Source organism: Salvelinus alpinus, chromosome 9 (genome assembly GCF_045679555.1).
Source record: "Salvelinus alpinus chromosome 9, SLU_Salpinus.1, whole genome shotgun sequence".
Taxonomy (NCBI): Eukaryota; Metazoa; Chordata; class Actinopteri; order Salmoniformes; family Salmonidae; genus Salvelinus; species Salvelinus alpinus.
In genome coordinates this window covers 16,385,281-16,400,314 of record NC_092094.1, presented here as the reverse complement: position 1 = coordinate 16,400,314, position 15,034 = coordinate 16,385,281, and the positions used below count along the sequence as shown (strand labels likewise).

The 15,034-nt window shown below is 42.0% G+C and overlaps 1 protein-coding gene across 3 annotated transcripts; it reads right to left on the bottom strand.

Moving 5' to 3' along the window:
• Positions 1-4,087: 4,087 nt before the first annotated feature.
• On the bottom strand, positions 4,088-11,821 carry znf277 (zinc finger protein 277). 3 transcript variants are annotated; one of them, XM_071416167.1, is made up of 11 exons: positions 10,875-11,821; positions 8,792-9,008; positions 7,100-7,188; positions 6,904-6,986; positions 6,323-6,525; positions 5,938-6,070; positions 5,726-5,790; positions 5,478-5,574; positions 5,323-5,365; positions 4,887-5,061; positions 4,088-4,646 (listed from the first exon to the last, which is right to left on the bottom strand). In XM_071416167.1, the coding sequence occupies exons 1-11, from the start codon at positions 10,906-10,908 to the stop codon at positions 4,460-4,462; spliced, it is 1,326 nt and encodes a 441-aa protein (XP_071272268.1). In that variant the 5' UTR covers positions 10,909-11,821; the 3' UTR covers positions 4,088-4,459. The 3 variants fall into 3 exon arrangements, with proteins under 3 accessions (XP_071272268.1, XP_071272269.1, XP_071272266.1); XM_071416168.1 differs by having other exon boundaries at positions 4,088-4,663; positions 5,478-5,619; positions 10,875-11,032; XM_071416165.1 differs by having other exon boundaries at positions 5,478-5,619; positions 10,875-11,032.
• Positions 11,822-15,034: the final 3,213 nt, after the last annotated feature.

The following is a 15,034-nucleotide window of genomic DNA, read 5'->3' as shown; positions in this document are numbered from 1 at the left end:
GAAGCTTCAAAAGGAGGGTGGTGATTGGAATCATTGTTCTTCCTCTGTCAACCATGGTTACCTGCAAGGAAACACGTGTTGTCATCATTGCTTTGCACAAAAAGGGCTTCACAGGCAAGGATATTGCTGCCAGTAAGATTGCACCTAAATCAACCATTTATCGGATCATCAGGAACTTCAAGGAGAGCGGTTCAATTGTCGTGAAGAAGGCTTCAGGGCGCCCAAGAAAGTCCAGCAAGCGCCTGGACCGTCTCCTAAAGTTGATTCAGCTGCGGGATCGGGGCACCACCAGTACAGAGCTTGCTCAGGAATGGCAGCAGGCAGGTGTGAGTGCATCTGCATGCACAGTGAGGCAAAGACTTTTGGAGGATGGCCTGGTGTCAAGAAGGGCAGCAAAGAAACCACTTCTCTCCAGGAAAAACATCAGGGACAGACTGATTTTCTGCAAAAGGTACAGGGATTGGACTGCTGAGGACTGGGGTAAAGTCATTTACTCTGATGAATCCCCTTTACGATTGTTTGGGGCATCCAGAAAAAGCTTGTTCGGAGAAGACAAGGTGAGCGCTACCATCTGTCCTGTGTCATGCCAACAGTAAAGCATCCTGAGACCATTCATGTGTGGGGTTGCTTCTCAGCCAAGGGAGAGGGCTCACTCACAATTTTGCCTAAGAACACAGCCATGAATAAAGAATGGTACCAACACATCCTCCGAGAGCAACTTCTCCCAACCATCCAAGAACAGTTTGGTGACGAACAATGCCTTTTCCAGCATGATGGAGCACCTTGCCATAAGGCAAAAATGATAACTAAGTAGTTCGGGGAACAAAACATAAATATTTTGGGTCCATGGCCAGGAAACTCCCCAGACCTTAATCCCATTGAGAATTTGTGGTCAATACTCAAGAGCGGGTGGACAAACAAAAACCCACAAATTCTGACAAACTCTAAGCATTGACTTTGCAAGAATGGGCTGCCATCAGTCAGGATGTGGCCCAGAAGTTAATTGACAGCATGCCAGGGCGGATTGCAGAGGTCTTGAAAAAGAAGGGTCAACACTGCAAATATTGACTCTGTGCATCAACTTCATGTAATTGTCAATAAAAGCCTTTGACACGTATGAAATGTTTGTAATTATACTTCAGTATTCCATAGTAACATCTGACAAAAATATCTAAAGACACTGAAGCAGCAAACTTTGTGGAAATTAATATTTGTGTAATTCTCAAAACTTTTGGCCACGACTGTACACTGGTTCTGAAAGGCCCCGGAGTCTGCAACACCACTAAGCAAGGGCCACCGCCAAGCAAGCGGCACCATGAAGACCAAGGAGCATCATTAAATCCATTATTAAAAAATGGAAGGAATATGGCACCACAGCATACCTGCCAAGAGAGGGCCACCCACAAAAACTCACAGACCAGGGAATTAATCAGAGAGGCAACAAGGAGACCATAACCCTGAAGGACCTGCAAAACTCCACAGCGGAGATTGGAGTATCTGTCCATGGGACCACTTTAAGCCATACACTCCACAGAGCTGGGCTTTATGGAAGAGTGGCCAGAAAAAAGCCATTGCGTAAAGAAATTAAGCAAACACGTTTGGTGTTTGCCAAAAGGCATATGGGAGACTCCCCAAACATATGGAAGAAGTTACTCTGGTCAAATGAGAATAAAATGGCCATCAAGGAAAATTCTATGTCTGGTGCAAACCCAACACCTCATTACCCCGTGAACCTCATCCCCACAGTGAAGCATGGTGGTTGCAGCATCATGCTGTGGGGGTGTTTTTCATCGGCAGGGACTGGGAAACTGTTCAGAATCGAAGGAATGATGGATGGTGCTAAATACAGGGAAATTCTTGAAGGAAACCTGTTTCAGTCTTCCAGCAGGACAATGACCCTAAGCATACTGTTAAAGGGGGGAGATAAATAGTTTTTACCGCAAGTTGGGGGATGGATGTGGGTATGCAGACCCGTGGACCACTGCCCCCCCCCCCCATGATGAGTTCAGATTTTTTGTGGCCCCCACAACCCATCCCTGCTCTACAAGGAGGTCCTCTACAACAAGCTGCTGAAGCTCCAGGGGGACACTGGCAGATACTCAGACCAGGAGCATCTGGTCAACAACAAGGGAACCAAGAATAAGTTACTATTTGATCAAGTTTAACCCTTGAGCACCTCACAGGTAGGTGAATTTAATTGAAACACAGAACCCAATGGATTAGGGCCACAGGAGGCTGTTGAGGGGAGGACAGCTCGTAATGTCTGGAACGGAGCAAATGGAATGGCATCAAACACATGGAAACCATGTTTTTTTAATGTTTGAGATCATTCCAGCCATTACCACGAGCCCATCCTCCCCAATTAAGGTGCCACCAACCTCTTGTGATTAGAACATTTGTTTTTGTGATGGTATTAGATATTGTGCCGGTGTGCTCTCTCAATTTGTCTCTCCATGCAGGAGGAAGTATTTGAAGGGACCCTGCCCATAGTAAGGTCTTGTGCGGATGGATATACAGTAGCGTCTGCATTCTATCCTAGGACGACTTACACACATGTTGGAAATCTACAATGACAGCCTATACCAGAGATTCCCTAACTCAGTCCTGGGGCCCACCCTGGGTGCACATTTAGGTTTTTGCACTAGCACTACACAGGTGATTCAAATAACCAACTCATAATCAAGCTTTGGTTATTTAAATCAGCTGTGTAGTGCTAGGACAAAAAACAAAACGTGTACCTAGGAGGGGCCCCAGGACCCGGTTTGGGAAACCCTGACCTAAATGATCTCCTATCAAAGTCCCACCAGTTCATTAGAGATATTGACCTAGAGGAAGTCCATCTCTGTGTCTGGGCTGACCCACGTCGAGGTGAAGACCGAGGACGGCATTCTGAACGTGATGGAAATGGGGAAAATAGAAAGATTGGCTCAACCAAAATAAAGATAAAAGATAGGCCTACCTCAAGTCATGTCAATACCAGTATGGTTGTGAACCCATTGCTAGGAAGAGCCTCTCCCTCTTCAGCTCTCGGTCCACCTGTTGCTCACCCTGACTGTGGAGGGTACAGATTGTGTCGTCTCACAATACCCTGTGTGACTTGGCGGGGTCCGAGCTCATCGCCAAGACAGAAGCCAAACGACAGACTGGTCGAGACCGCAGTCATCAACAAATCCTTGATGTCCCTGGGACGGGTAGCTCACACTCTGATGTGAGGAGATGTGGTGTTTATGGGGTGGGGGCAGATATTTTCTTTGAAATCCTTGAGCTTGGCTTGATTAAGCTTGCCTTCTGGAACTCGTGAAAGAATTGTTTTACATTTTTTGTGCATTTGAGGGGACCATGACTTACAGAAGGTATTCTCTGTGCTTAGGTTTTCAGTGCCCTGAAATGTAATACGCTGCATGTGACATTTAAACTCAACTTACACACCTGCTTCAGCCATGTCTCAGTGGAGATGCTAAGGTAAAGTTTTCCTCTAAAATACTGAAAATAATCTGACTTCGACATTTCCAAATACTGAAACGTCTTGACAGGATGCATTGCTTATGATTTTGTGATGTATTTTAACTGAACGTATTACTTATCCAAAATGTGTTACTTCTGTGTTTGTCTGTTTCAGTGACGTGTTTGAATGTGAGTCCTGATGTGAATGACGTGGTGGAGACACTGAGTACTTTGCAGTTTGGGGTCGACTATACGGCAGGTGGTTCTGGACAAAGCCACACAACACATTATTCATGTTAAGACCACCAAGGCTGACAAAAAGCACTAGAAAATGGATGTCTATTAAGTAACAGACAGATTCCAATTTAATCTGTAGACTGTTTTTTTTACTTTATTGCAGCTCAGGGTTTAGAAAATGTGTTGTGTTTTTTTATTTTACCTTTATTTAACTAGGCAAGTAAGTTAAGAACAAATTCTTATCTTCAATGATGGCCTAGGAACAGTGGGTTAACTGCCTTGTTCAGAGGCAGAACGACAGATTTTTACCATGTCAGCTCGGGGATTCGATCTTGCAACCTACACTAGGCTACCTGCCATTCATACAGCTATTGTATAAGCAAGCTAAACGAGAGGGAACCATCAGTTATAGTATATTCATAATGTTTATTTACATTCAGCAATTGTCACATCTCTGCAGTGAGGTCACGTTTGTCAGCAATCATACTGTATGAAACTTAAATCCACCTGCAGGTATGTTATACTTGGTACAAATCACCATGTACGACATTAAATCATACATAAATGTAGTCCAGGCTCAGGAAATTCTTGTGAAACAGGCCATGTTCATTTCTGCACATGCGTGCTGGTCTGCTAAGTGCACAGTGTGATGAGCATCACTGGCTTGTTGGAGATACAGCGAAGCAAGAAGTTGTTGCACTGTGTCCCTCTATGAGCCGTTCTCCCCTGAGCATCCTCCACTGAGTTTATAACATCATTGGTCCTTCCATCCAGCCTTTTAACTAGAGCTGTCTGTGTTCTTCAGAAGGTGGCTGAGGACGCTAGTCTGCTTCAGGACTTTCAGGTTAGAGATGTCCTCAGCTATGACAGGGACGTCTCCCCAAGGGCCTGTGTGTTCTGATTCACTGTCACTGTCCGACAAGGCACAGAGGAGGGCGTCGTTCTCATAGGTGGGGAAGTAATACCTGGATTGGAGAATGGGCTGTAATGACTGGCACTTAGACATCAGAAACAGTTACAATAGCCACCAGATGGAGAGTTGAGCAATTAACAATACCATTCATTCAGCATTCCAATAACACATCACTTTTAAACTGTAGTAAAACAATAGTCTTGTTATTGTTCTTAATATGGTTTTAGTTAACAATATTACAAGTAAACAATACATTTTCCATGCACATCACTTATGAGAGCTCCAGACTTACTGTGGTTGGTCCCAGGTTGACGTCTCTGGTAGCTGCATCACGTGACCTGCCTCCATTACATGACGTATAACCTCAGGTTTGGACCCAAACTTTTCCTGGCAACCGTAGCAACGGCACTGGTGGATCTCTCGTCTGATGTAGTTTACCAGTTTGACCTGCTGGTAGAACCGCAGATCTGGGAGAAGACATGCTTATCAGGCCACTTAGGCTGCATTTATACACACAACCAAATTATGATCCCTTGCCTAATTATTGGCAAAAGAGCTTATCTGATTGGTCAAAAGACCAATTAGTGGAAAAATATAACTCAGCTGCCTGTAAATGTAGCCCTAGTTTGGGAAGAACTGGTATGCCCATTCATTTGGATGGATGTACGTGTTTGTTTTTATGGTGGGTTTTGTACAACAAAGCATAGCAGGTGTGCAATATTACTCACTGAGTTCGGTTTTCAACTTGTGCAGATCAAATCCGTGGCTTTCCTGAAAATGCATGGTGAAGAAAAACAGATCCATGAACCATATTGAAGTAGCTGTTCCCAAACCGGCAATGCATGGGCCTAATTTGTCAACAACTGCGTAAGGGGACTGTTACCTCCATGTGTGTGTAGATCTTCTCCATGCTCTCTGACTGCTGCTCACAGAACAGGCACACAGCACACACTGGGTGAGCCTGCCAGTCTGACCAATCACTGAAGAGAGAACAGACAGCCATTTCCTCAATGGTAAATACAACACTGCAAAAGTGCATACCATTCAATCCAAGAGAACACTGATTACAAATCATCTAACCTACTATTTGACCATCCCAAACAATGACTGTGTCACTAGGAAAATCCTTACTCATCTTCATCCTCCATCTCCCGATCATCCTCAGATTGGACCTCTTCCCATGTTTTCCCCAGCTCCTGTAGCAGGGGAAATAGATAAAGACTATGGTCTATCATCATTTGATGACCCTTTAAACTAATTAAATGTGAAAATAATATATTTTCAGGTCAAATATGGCAATATGCATTTATATTAGTTATACTCTCACACAACACTGAGCGTACCAGGTAGTTGATGATGTAGAAGCAGTCATACTCGCTGTTGTTGCCATTGATTCTGCGGTGCTGTTTCTTTCTCATGTGATCCTTCAGTGTCATCTTGTCTCTGAATGTTTTCTCACAATACAGGCACTGCAGACTGGGAACAAAAAACAATGAAACACTCAAAGCTCTGTGAAACATTGTTTGGTTGAGTAATGCTAATGTCTGTGTGACACCAACCAGCACTCTCCTTCACAGAAAAACAAAAAGTACTGGAAAACGTTACTACAGTGTTACCAATTAGTAAATTACAGATGGCTACAGATGACAATTTTCTTTTCAAATGATAAAAATAGCAAACAAACAAACATTAACATAAAAAGGATATCCATTCCAAAAACTAACTTACTTATCCAGTTTGCTCTGTAGGTGGTCAAGGAACTCTACGCAGTACACTATGTTGTCAGGCAGTCCCACGCTGAACGAGTGCTCCCTGGCCATGTGGTTGAGCAGTGACGACCTGTTCCCAGTGAACTCGTCATTGCAGAACATGCAGATGCGCTGGAAGCTGCCGTCATCCCTCTCCCTCTGCTGCTGCTCCAGGATCTCCTCCTGTGGACCAACAGTGTAAGTTACTAGCATAAATTAAACTATGCAGTCCCAGTGGGAAGTCACAGTGTCTCAGGGTAGAAGTGCTGATGTAGGATCAGTTTTGTCTTTTAGATTATAATAAGAATGTTTCTACAGACAGGGAAGACCTGATCCTAGCTCAGCGCTCCTACTCTAAGATGCTTTGTGAATATTAGCCTAGGGACATACAGTATAGTGTATACATAAAATAGAGGTTGTTCTGAAAACTTGTCAGATAACATAGCGGTTAAGATCGTTGGGCCAGTAACTGAAAGGTCACTGGTTCAAATCCCAGCACCGACTAGGTGAAAAATCTGTCAAGCAAGGCACTTAACCCTAATTGACTAAAATGTAACTCACCAGTCGTTTCTGTTGGAGATGTTCTCTGAGGACCCTGTCCTCTGGCAGGACATCACACAGAAGGAAGTAATGCTCCTGTTTTTCTGAAAAGCACATCAAGAGGGTATATTAAATAATATAATGCAAGAACAGGGTAAAGTAGAAGCAGCCATATTGTGAACCTCAAGGCTATCTATAGTATATTAATACTACTTACCAACAGGGCCCTGCGAGTTAGTCTTGATCACACTGCAGAAATCTGTGATGGGTTTCTCAGAGATTCTGTTCTTCCAGTATTCCATGTATCTGAAAGAAATGGACACAGTAGAACACAGTTAATTTTTTGTGTGATAGACATGTGATACATTTCCTCTGGAGAAGAGGGAGGGAACTGTACACAAAAAGTAGCCAGCCACGCTTGACAATCTCTCCATGTGATTTATCCCAGTTTTCATAACAGCTATTACTGTTTAATAACGGTTTGTATAGATCAAACATCAAACCTGTGCCGCAATTGTGATAGGGAACTTGATAATCAGGACCATAGAAATAGATGCATTCTAGTTATTATGTGGTCAGGAGGACTCAAGAGAGGCTACATACCGTAGAAAATATATTTTATACACTGAACAAAAAATATAAAACGCAACATAAAGTGTTGATCCCATGTTTCATGAGGTGAAATAAAAAAATCCCAGAGTTGTCCCATACCCACAAAAAGATTATTTCTCTCATTGTGCACAAATTTGTTTACATCCCTGTTAGTGAGCATTTCTCCTTTGCCAAGATAATCCATCCACCTGACAGGTGTGGCATATCAAGAAGCTGATTAAACAGCATGATCATTACACAGGTGCACCTTGTGCTGTGGACAAAGGCCACTTTAAAATGTGCAGTTTTGTCACAACACAATGCCACAGATGTCTCAAGTTGAGGGAGCATGCAATTGGTGTAACAGTATAACTTTAAACCGTCCCCTCGCCCCGACACGGGCGCGAACCAGGGACCCTCTGCACACATCAACAACTGACACCCACGAAGCATCGTTACCCATCGCTCCACAAAAGCCGCGGCCCTTGCAGAGCAAGGGGCAACACTACATCTAGGTTTCAGAGCAAGTGACGTAACTGATTGAAACGCTACTAGCGCGTACCCGCTAACTAGCTAGCCATTTCACATCCGTTACATTGGCATAATGACTGCAGGAATGTCAACCAGAGCTGTTGACAAATAATTGAATGTTCATTTGTCTACCACAAGCTGCCTCCAACGTTATTTTAGAAAACCGCACTTGTAACCACGCCAGCCCACGACCTCCACATCTGGCTTCTTCACCTGCGGGATCGTCTGGGGGGGGGGGGGGTGTATTTCTGTCTGTAATAAAGCTCTTGCGGGAAAAAAACCCCAACTAATTCTGATTGGCTGGACCTGACTCCCCAGTGGATGGCCTATGCCCTCCAAGGCCCACACATGGCTGAACACCGAAAGCGTTCCACAGGGATGCTGGCCCATGTTGACTCCAATGTTTCCCACAGTTGTGCAAGGTTGGCTGGATGTCCTATGGGTGGTGGACCATTCTTGATACACATGGGAAAAAGTTGAGAGCATGAAAAGCCAAGCAGCGTTGCAGTTCTTGACACAAATCGGTGCACCTGGAACCTACTACCATACCCAGTTCAAAGGCACTTAAATCTTTTGTCTTGCCCATTCACCCTCTGAATGGCTCATTGTCTAAAGGCTTAAAAATCCTTCTTTAACCAGTCTCCTCCCCTTCATCTACACTGATTGAAGTGGATTTAACAAGTTACATCAATAAGGGATCATAGCTTTCACCTGGTCAGTTTATGTCATGAAAATAATGGTTTTGTATACTCAGGATATATACAAATATAGTATCTCTGCTGCATACTTAGGAAAGTCAGCGATGAGTTTGACATCAGCGATGACCAGCTTGTGCTCCAGTACTAGGTGCTTTAGGAGGCGGTCCTTCTCTGACAAAGGGGCGGAGTGAGAGCAGAGCACACAGGTCACCACCTCCATGTCATGATGAGAGGATGAGTTGGTGCCGATGTCTGTAGCAGGCTGCTCAGGGAAACACAGAGGCTCCAGTATCCACTCCTGTTCATCTGAGGGGAGAGAGTGAAACATGCTCTTATTAAACATTGCTTGATATGATTCTCACCCCTTCTCAAAAATGGAGCATTAAAACTAAGCAATATGACAAAAAAAAATAAGTTAAGCGCACGTAAATGGAACATAATTCACTTTGTATGCACTTCTCTCTATGCATATTCTGATCTTGAACTTAAGCATGAGAACAGCATCCTATTCACCTATTCATTTGGGGTGGAGATAGAATATATGAAGGTGTGGCGGAGGTGTGTCTACAGATGATACGCTGTACTCTGACCTTGACTTAATTCCCTAATAATTCCACATTTATGCGCAAAGAAACCACGAATAAGGTCTAGCCAACCTGCCGGTTCCAAGTGGAAAAAGCATCTACTTTATTTTCCCCCGATAAAAACACCATTCTCCATGCACTTTAAATTTACAACTTGATAATAGCTATTGATAAGAGCTAGTTAAATGAGTAATCCATCTGGATAAGGGAATAGTAAAAATAATGACACTTGTTATAGATCTATTTTACCTTATAAATCGCTGGAGACAAATGTGAAACCAGTCATATGGCTAACTGAAGCATATCAACTTTACCATAGTACACTCACACTCAAATGATTGGCATCTTACCATTCAAACAATGAATCCTGATCTAGGATAACTTTTCAAAACATGAAATTATTTGGCTGGCTCTAAAAAGATTTGGCTAAAAGCAAATCTACCCGCTAACTGGAAAGAGAAAAAGTACACTAAAAATGTACACTAATATTCCAACATGGGTTGTAGAACTTTTGATTCATAAATGACATTATTTACTAAATCTAAAAAATCTACAAGATCAGACTATTTTTAAAGGAGCTACACATAGGATATTTTTTGGCTGAGTTATCTAGCGGAAATCGGGTCAAGCAGCCCACTCATTTCCTGGTTATTAAATTCTAGAGTTAACTCAATTTCAGTTTCTGAGAAATCAAGCACTGAATCGTGTAAGGAATCCGTGTACCATTAAAATCGCTGTGAAATATATTTTCAATAACAAAAAATAACATTTTTACAACCGTTTGAAGCTGGTGGACCAAAACCGAAAGTAAAATGCTCAAGCGTGAGTCTCCACCATGTTACGGGGAAATGTCTTTTGAATGCAGCCTAGTACTGTTGCAATTTACTACCTAGCTTCCACATAGGGGAGACATTCAGAGATTCTGTGTACCCCTTTTACATATACCAATTGGTGCTGAAACGGAGAGGAATATACATATATTTTGATGGCTTTCTTTCATTGATCCCTAATATTCTGAACCATTTTCTCGATATATTCTAGTCTGTTGACAAAATTCGAGCAAAAAAAAAAGGTACACCGTATTTAAACGGGATGGCTTTAAGATAAATAATGTACTGAAAACCCTATTGAATTTAAACTCCACAATAAAATATGTTTGGTAGCCACAACTGCAGAGCACGTTATGGGACTGAATAAGGTAAGTCTGAATACCAAATACTGAGAAGTGCGTAGAAAAGGCGTAAAGTTCCTAAGTCTGAATCGTCCCCAATGAGTACAAGCACAATATCACATTGTGAATAACTGACTCCAAAACATTATACACATTACTTAGCTACTTTATTTGCATCAAAGTCATGATACCGTATGAGTGAATCCTGAAAAAGAAGTTGTCAGAATTGCATTTTACAGGTAGTTATAGCTAGCAAGTTGAACAGCTAGCTACTTCTTTAGCAATATTGAAGGGTTAACGTGTATTAAATTAGGTATTTCTTAAATAGGCAATTGCGTTCATATATACCTCTTATAGAGACATGGGGAGAGTCATATGGGTTAATTATTTGCGTTATCCAGAGATAGTGACACGTACCTGAATTTATTTTTCTCTCCATGCAGGCAGCCATCTTCAAATGTCACGTGGTCAATGCAGCTGACGCTCTTCTGTTCGGTTTATCAGCGGTACGGCTGGTGTTCTTCTTTGGCGTTTATCGGCAGTTGGCATCCAACGTTGTGGAGCATTACCGCCACCTACTTTATTGGGAGGAACTGAATCCTATCTGCCAGCTACGTTTCTCTTAAAAAATATAACAAAATAACGTTTCTCTTAAAAAATATAACAAAATATTTGTGATTGTATCTAACGATGTTCAACTCAGTATGCTACTTAAACTCAATTACTGTATCCCATTCTCCCCTATTCTCAGTCTCTTTCCCTATCATACTGCCCACACTATCAGCACATGCTCCAATGTTGGTGGGTATAATTTTTGGAACGTTCCAACAGGAATCTGATCCAAAAACTTCGTAAATAACAGGGTTGCCCACAAATAACGCATACAAAGTTGTATAGTAGCATAATACGATACCGGGTAGGGAGTGGGCTAATTAATTACGTTTTTCACTCACCATGTTTATTCCGAAAAATGTCTGTCCTCACTCTGGTAATCTATTGACAAACATTAAGAATAAACTACGTGGTGAGTTGATGCCTATTCGACAGCTATTTAGCAAACGTTAGGTGAATTGATCATGTTACATTGTATGCGTTTGTTGGCAACCTTGTACTTTAAGAAGTTTTTGGAACGGATTCCTGTTGGAACGTTCTACAAATTATACCCACCCCTCCAATGTCTCTGTTTCCTTGCGGTAATCACACCTTCCTGTTGGACGCTTTCCTATCACATATAATGACTTATTAAACCGACTGTGTCCCACCCGTAGCCTTGTAAAAATGGCCTCCTCTCTTCTGTCCCTTCATACCATCCTCCCCGACTTTACTCTGAACAGGGAATAGATGCCTGTCCTTAGTGTTGCTGTTCCTGCTCCTGCCAGCTCTGCACCACCAGTGCCCATATAATTTCCTTAGCCCCTGCCTTGCTCATTCGCGCTTCCACATCCCTCTCCTCTCCTGGAGAAGGATAATTGACCCGCTGTAATGTGTAAAAACACCACTAGATGGTAGTCTTGTAAAGTATTTTTCATTGCATTTCAAACACATTTCAAATGGTCATACACTTAATTAAGAAAAAAAGACGTAAGCCCAGTTATTGAATGTAAATTATTGTAGACATACAATCTATAATCTTCACATCTGTGGACAAATATCTATGTTATTTTCTTCTATACCATAGCCTTGGAGGGCAGGCTTACCAGGAAGTACGGCGCAAAATGCAAATCATCTCTCTCCCCCCCCCTCTCTCTCTCTGTGTGTCTCGTTCTGTCTGTTTGAGCAGAGACATTCAGGTGTGCTCAGGTGTTTCATTATTCAGACAGAGCTTAGAGAGCCTAATTAAACTCCAGGGATTGGGGATAGAGAGGAGGGAGTGGTGGTGAATAAGGGAAGGTGGTGGTAAGGGTACCATTCATTACATTCCATCCATATGAGCCTCCACTGTGGTGGTGAGGGAGGTAGATTTGTTTCAGCCCACCGTTCCCCTCTTTGCTCAACCAATCTCAACTCCAAATACTGAAGAGAGAATAGGCTCTTATTATCTGTGGATATAATTATTTCAGAGATAAACCGGTGTCATAGATGGCAATGGCAATCTCACTTTCAAATGTATTTATAACAGCACGCTCAAATAGCATCAACTTGTCATGAAACAGTTCAATCAACTCCAATCTATTTCATCTTTGTGCCTCATTTTCTCCTTCATATTTATGTTTTACAATAAGAAAATTTGTATTTTTTTCCGCCTGGCCAGACAGAATGTTCATTCTTTGACACAATGGATGTGAAAAGAAGCAATCAATACAGTATTGTGCATTACAATAGCGCTCTGGACTCAAGTCTACATCTCTGAATTTGAAACAATTTAGAGAACCACTATGCTCGACTCTCTTTCACCAGACAAGCCCAAGCTGCAGGTTGCCTATTAAACTGGAAAAGTCTCCGTTCTACCTGTGGTTCCAGCAGCCTTTTAGAGTCCCCCACCGTGTTCCAAGGTCTCTAATAACCACCTCTGTGTGTGCTCACTCCTCTCTGCTGAAGCCCACCTGGCTGCTGCTGCTAGCTTCGCACCCGATTGTTGCATAGCAACTACCTGCTCAGCACCTGTTTTTATCATTTAGAAGTCTGCAGCCTCAAAAGATGTCATTATGTGGGAAGAACCACTCGCATGGGTCACTGTCTGACTCTGCCTAGTGTCCAGAAGCATGATCCTTTTCTTTCAGACTGAGCACTGGTGTGTAACCACCTACTTTAAATCATAGATTACATCCCAAATGGCACCCTATTCCCTATATAGGCTAGACATAACTACTGGGTGTGTATCATGCCATATAGCCCCCCAGAGAAACACGTTTATGTCTCATAAACGTTGCAGCAATGTTGATATATTGTTACCTAACAAATATCAGAGGGCCCTAATGGCTGGTGACTCATAAGCAAAGTGGCCATGCTGTCAATTGCAGTGCAGGGTTGGGGACTGATAATAGCATTTCGATTCTAAGGGTTTAATTAAGCCCTCAAGGAAAATCCAACTCTTTATTATCAGTGAAGCTTTGTCTTCTCCAAATGTGGATTTTGATTTATAAGTCTGTGTGTATGCTGTCCCCATTTCACACTGTGCTTCTTATCCACCCTCTAGTCTATTCAACCACGATTGACACGTTTCTCAGGCAAATGCTGCGTTTATTAATCTGTTTAGTTCTACACACCCACCCAACAACTGGAAAGTCATTGCTTATTTTCTTTGTAAACAGCTTGTCTGTTGTGTTCAATGGGTAAGCTGAGCAGCACATCTTCTAGAAGACCATCGTTTGGTTTCAGTGTGCATTTTCCATTTGCCAAGTTTCCATTAAAAAGAAGCATCACCATTCACAATAAATTCTTAAAGACTTAAGTTATTTCTTCAAAAGCCATAGTGGCTTTTGTTCATTACATAATGTTCTCACATCGTGTTCAATGCAACAAGGTTTGTGATAAACCTATCCAGATGTCTAGTTGACAGCTTTCTATTATTCCATTTGTGATGCGGAGGTGTAGTGAAGTCTTGGATATAAGAAATAAACAAGATATTCATAAATATACTTAGATTGTGTAGTTCATACCTGAGGCACTCTCCTGTTATGTATTTCCAGATGATCCTTACCATAAATGCAAATAATCTGAGCATTATTGGAGAAAATAATCTTATCCCTCTATGGCTTTTCTCTCTAAACTGCTGTTAGACCACAGTGCTCATGCATAAATTCAGTGCAGGCTAATGTCTGTATTGTCCTTGCCATTGGCAGCTATGTGTTGAGATGATGTCCACCCAGCAGCTTCTCCAGAATGATCAAAGACAAGAATCGGACAGGCTCTATAAACAAATCGTACTGTAGAGCATCCTCAGTGTCCTTCCTTAGCCTACTTATCCATCTTTAACCCGCCTACTGTCCTGCTCCAAGGTCAGAGCCTTGAGCTGAATAGAACTAAACTTGATCCATTTATTATCTAAAAAGACTCAAACCCTTAACAAGATTCAGAGGTGAATCTTCATACCGGGAAAACGTGACATACTCTAGCTATTAATTGGCACATTTACTTCTGCATACTTCATTAAATTATTTCACTATCACCCATTTCCCTTTTTTGTTAAGAAGTTTTTTTTGACTTCCAGGCCTCAATTTCCATATTATGTAGCTGTGAGGCTCAATGTCTCCACAGAAATGGTTTAAGGAGTCAGGATGAATGTGCTGTGTGAGTAATAATTCACTCCTTTTTGTATTTTCATAGCTCTAAGCATGAATGAGGAGATATTGTAGCCAATACCCAATTTCTCTTCATATGCCATTTAAGACATTCAGCTGAGAGTACAGGATGTTCTGTCCCTGGAGAGATAAGAATGATAGGCTCCTGCTCTGATCTCTCTTCAATCTGTTCCTTACCAAACCCATAAGTATCTGCTCCAAATTAAAGCACCAGTTGTTCAAAAGGCTTTGATAACTTTTTAGCAATTGAAAGCACATTAAACCAAAAATCTTCAGCATTTTTGTGGATTCACAAATACAACAATATATTCTAACGTTTTTAAATGTTTATTATAA

What these genes read in the sequence shown, in the direction of transcription:
- znf277 (XM_071416165.1), bottom strand. Translation starts at nt 10,908, where the DNA reads ATGGCTGCCTGCATGGAGAGAAAAATAAATTCAG. An exon ending in TAACTCGCAGGGCCCTGTTG is followed by an intron (nt 6,987 to 7,099) that starts GTAAGTAGTATT and finishes TGTGCTTTTCAG; the next exon opens with AAAAACAGGAGCATTACTTC. An exon ending in AGATCTACACACACATGGAG is followed by an intron (nt 5,366 to 5,477) that starts GTAACAGTCCCC and finishes ATGCATTTTCAG; the next exon opens with GAAAGCCACGGATTTGATCT.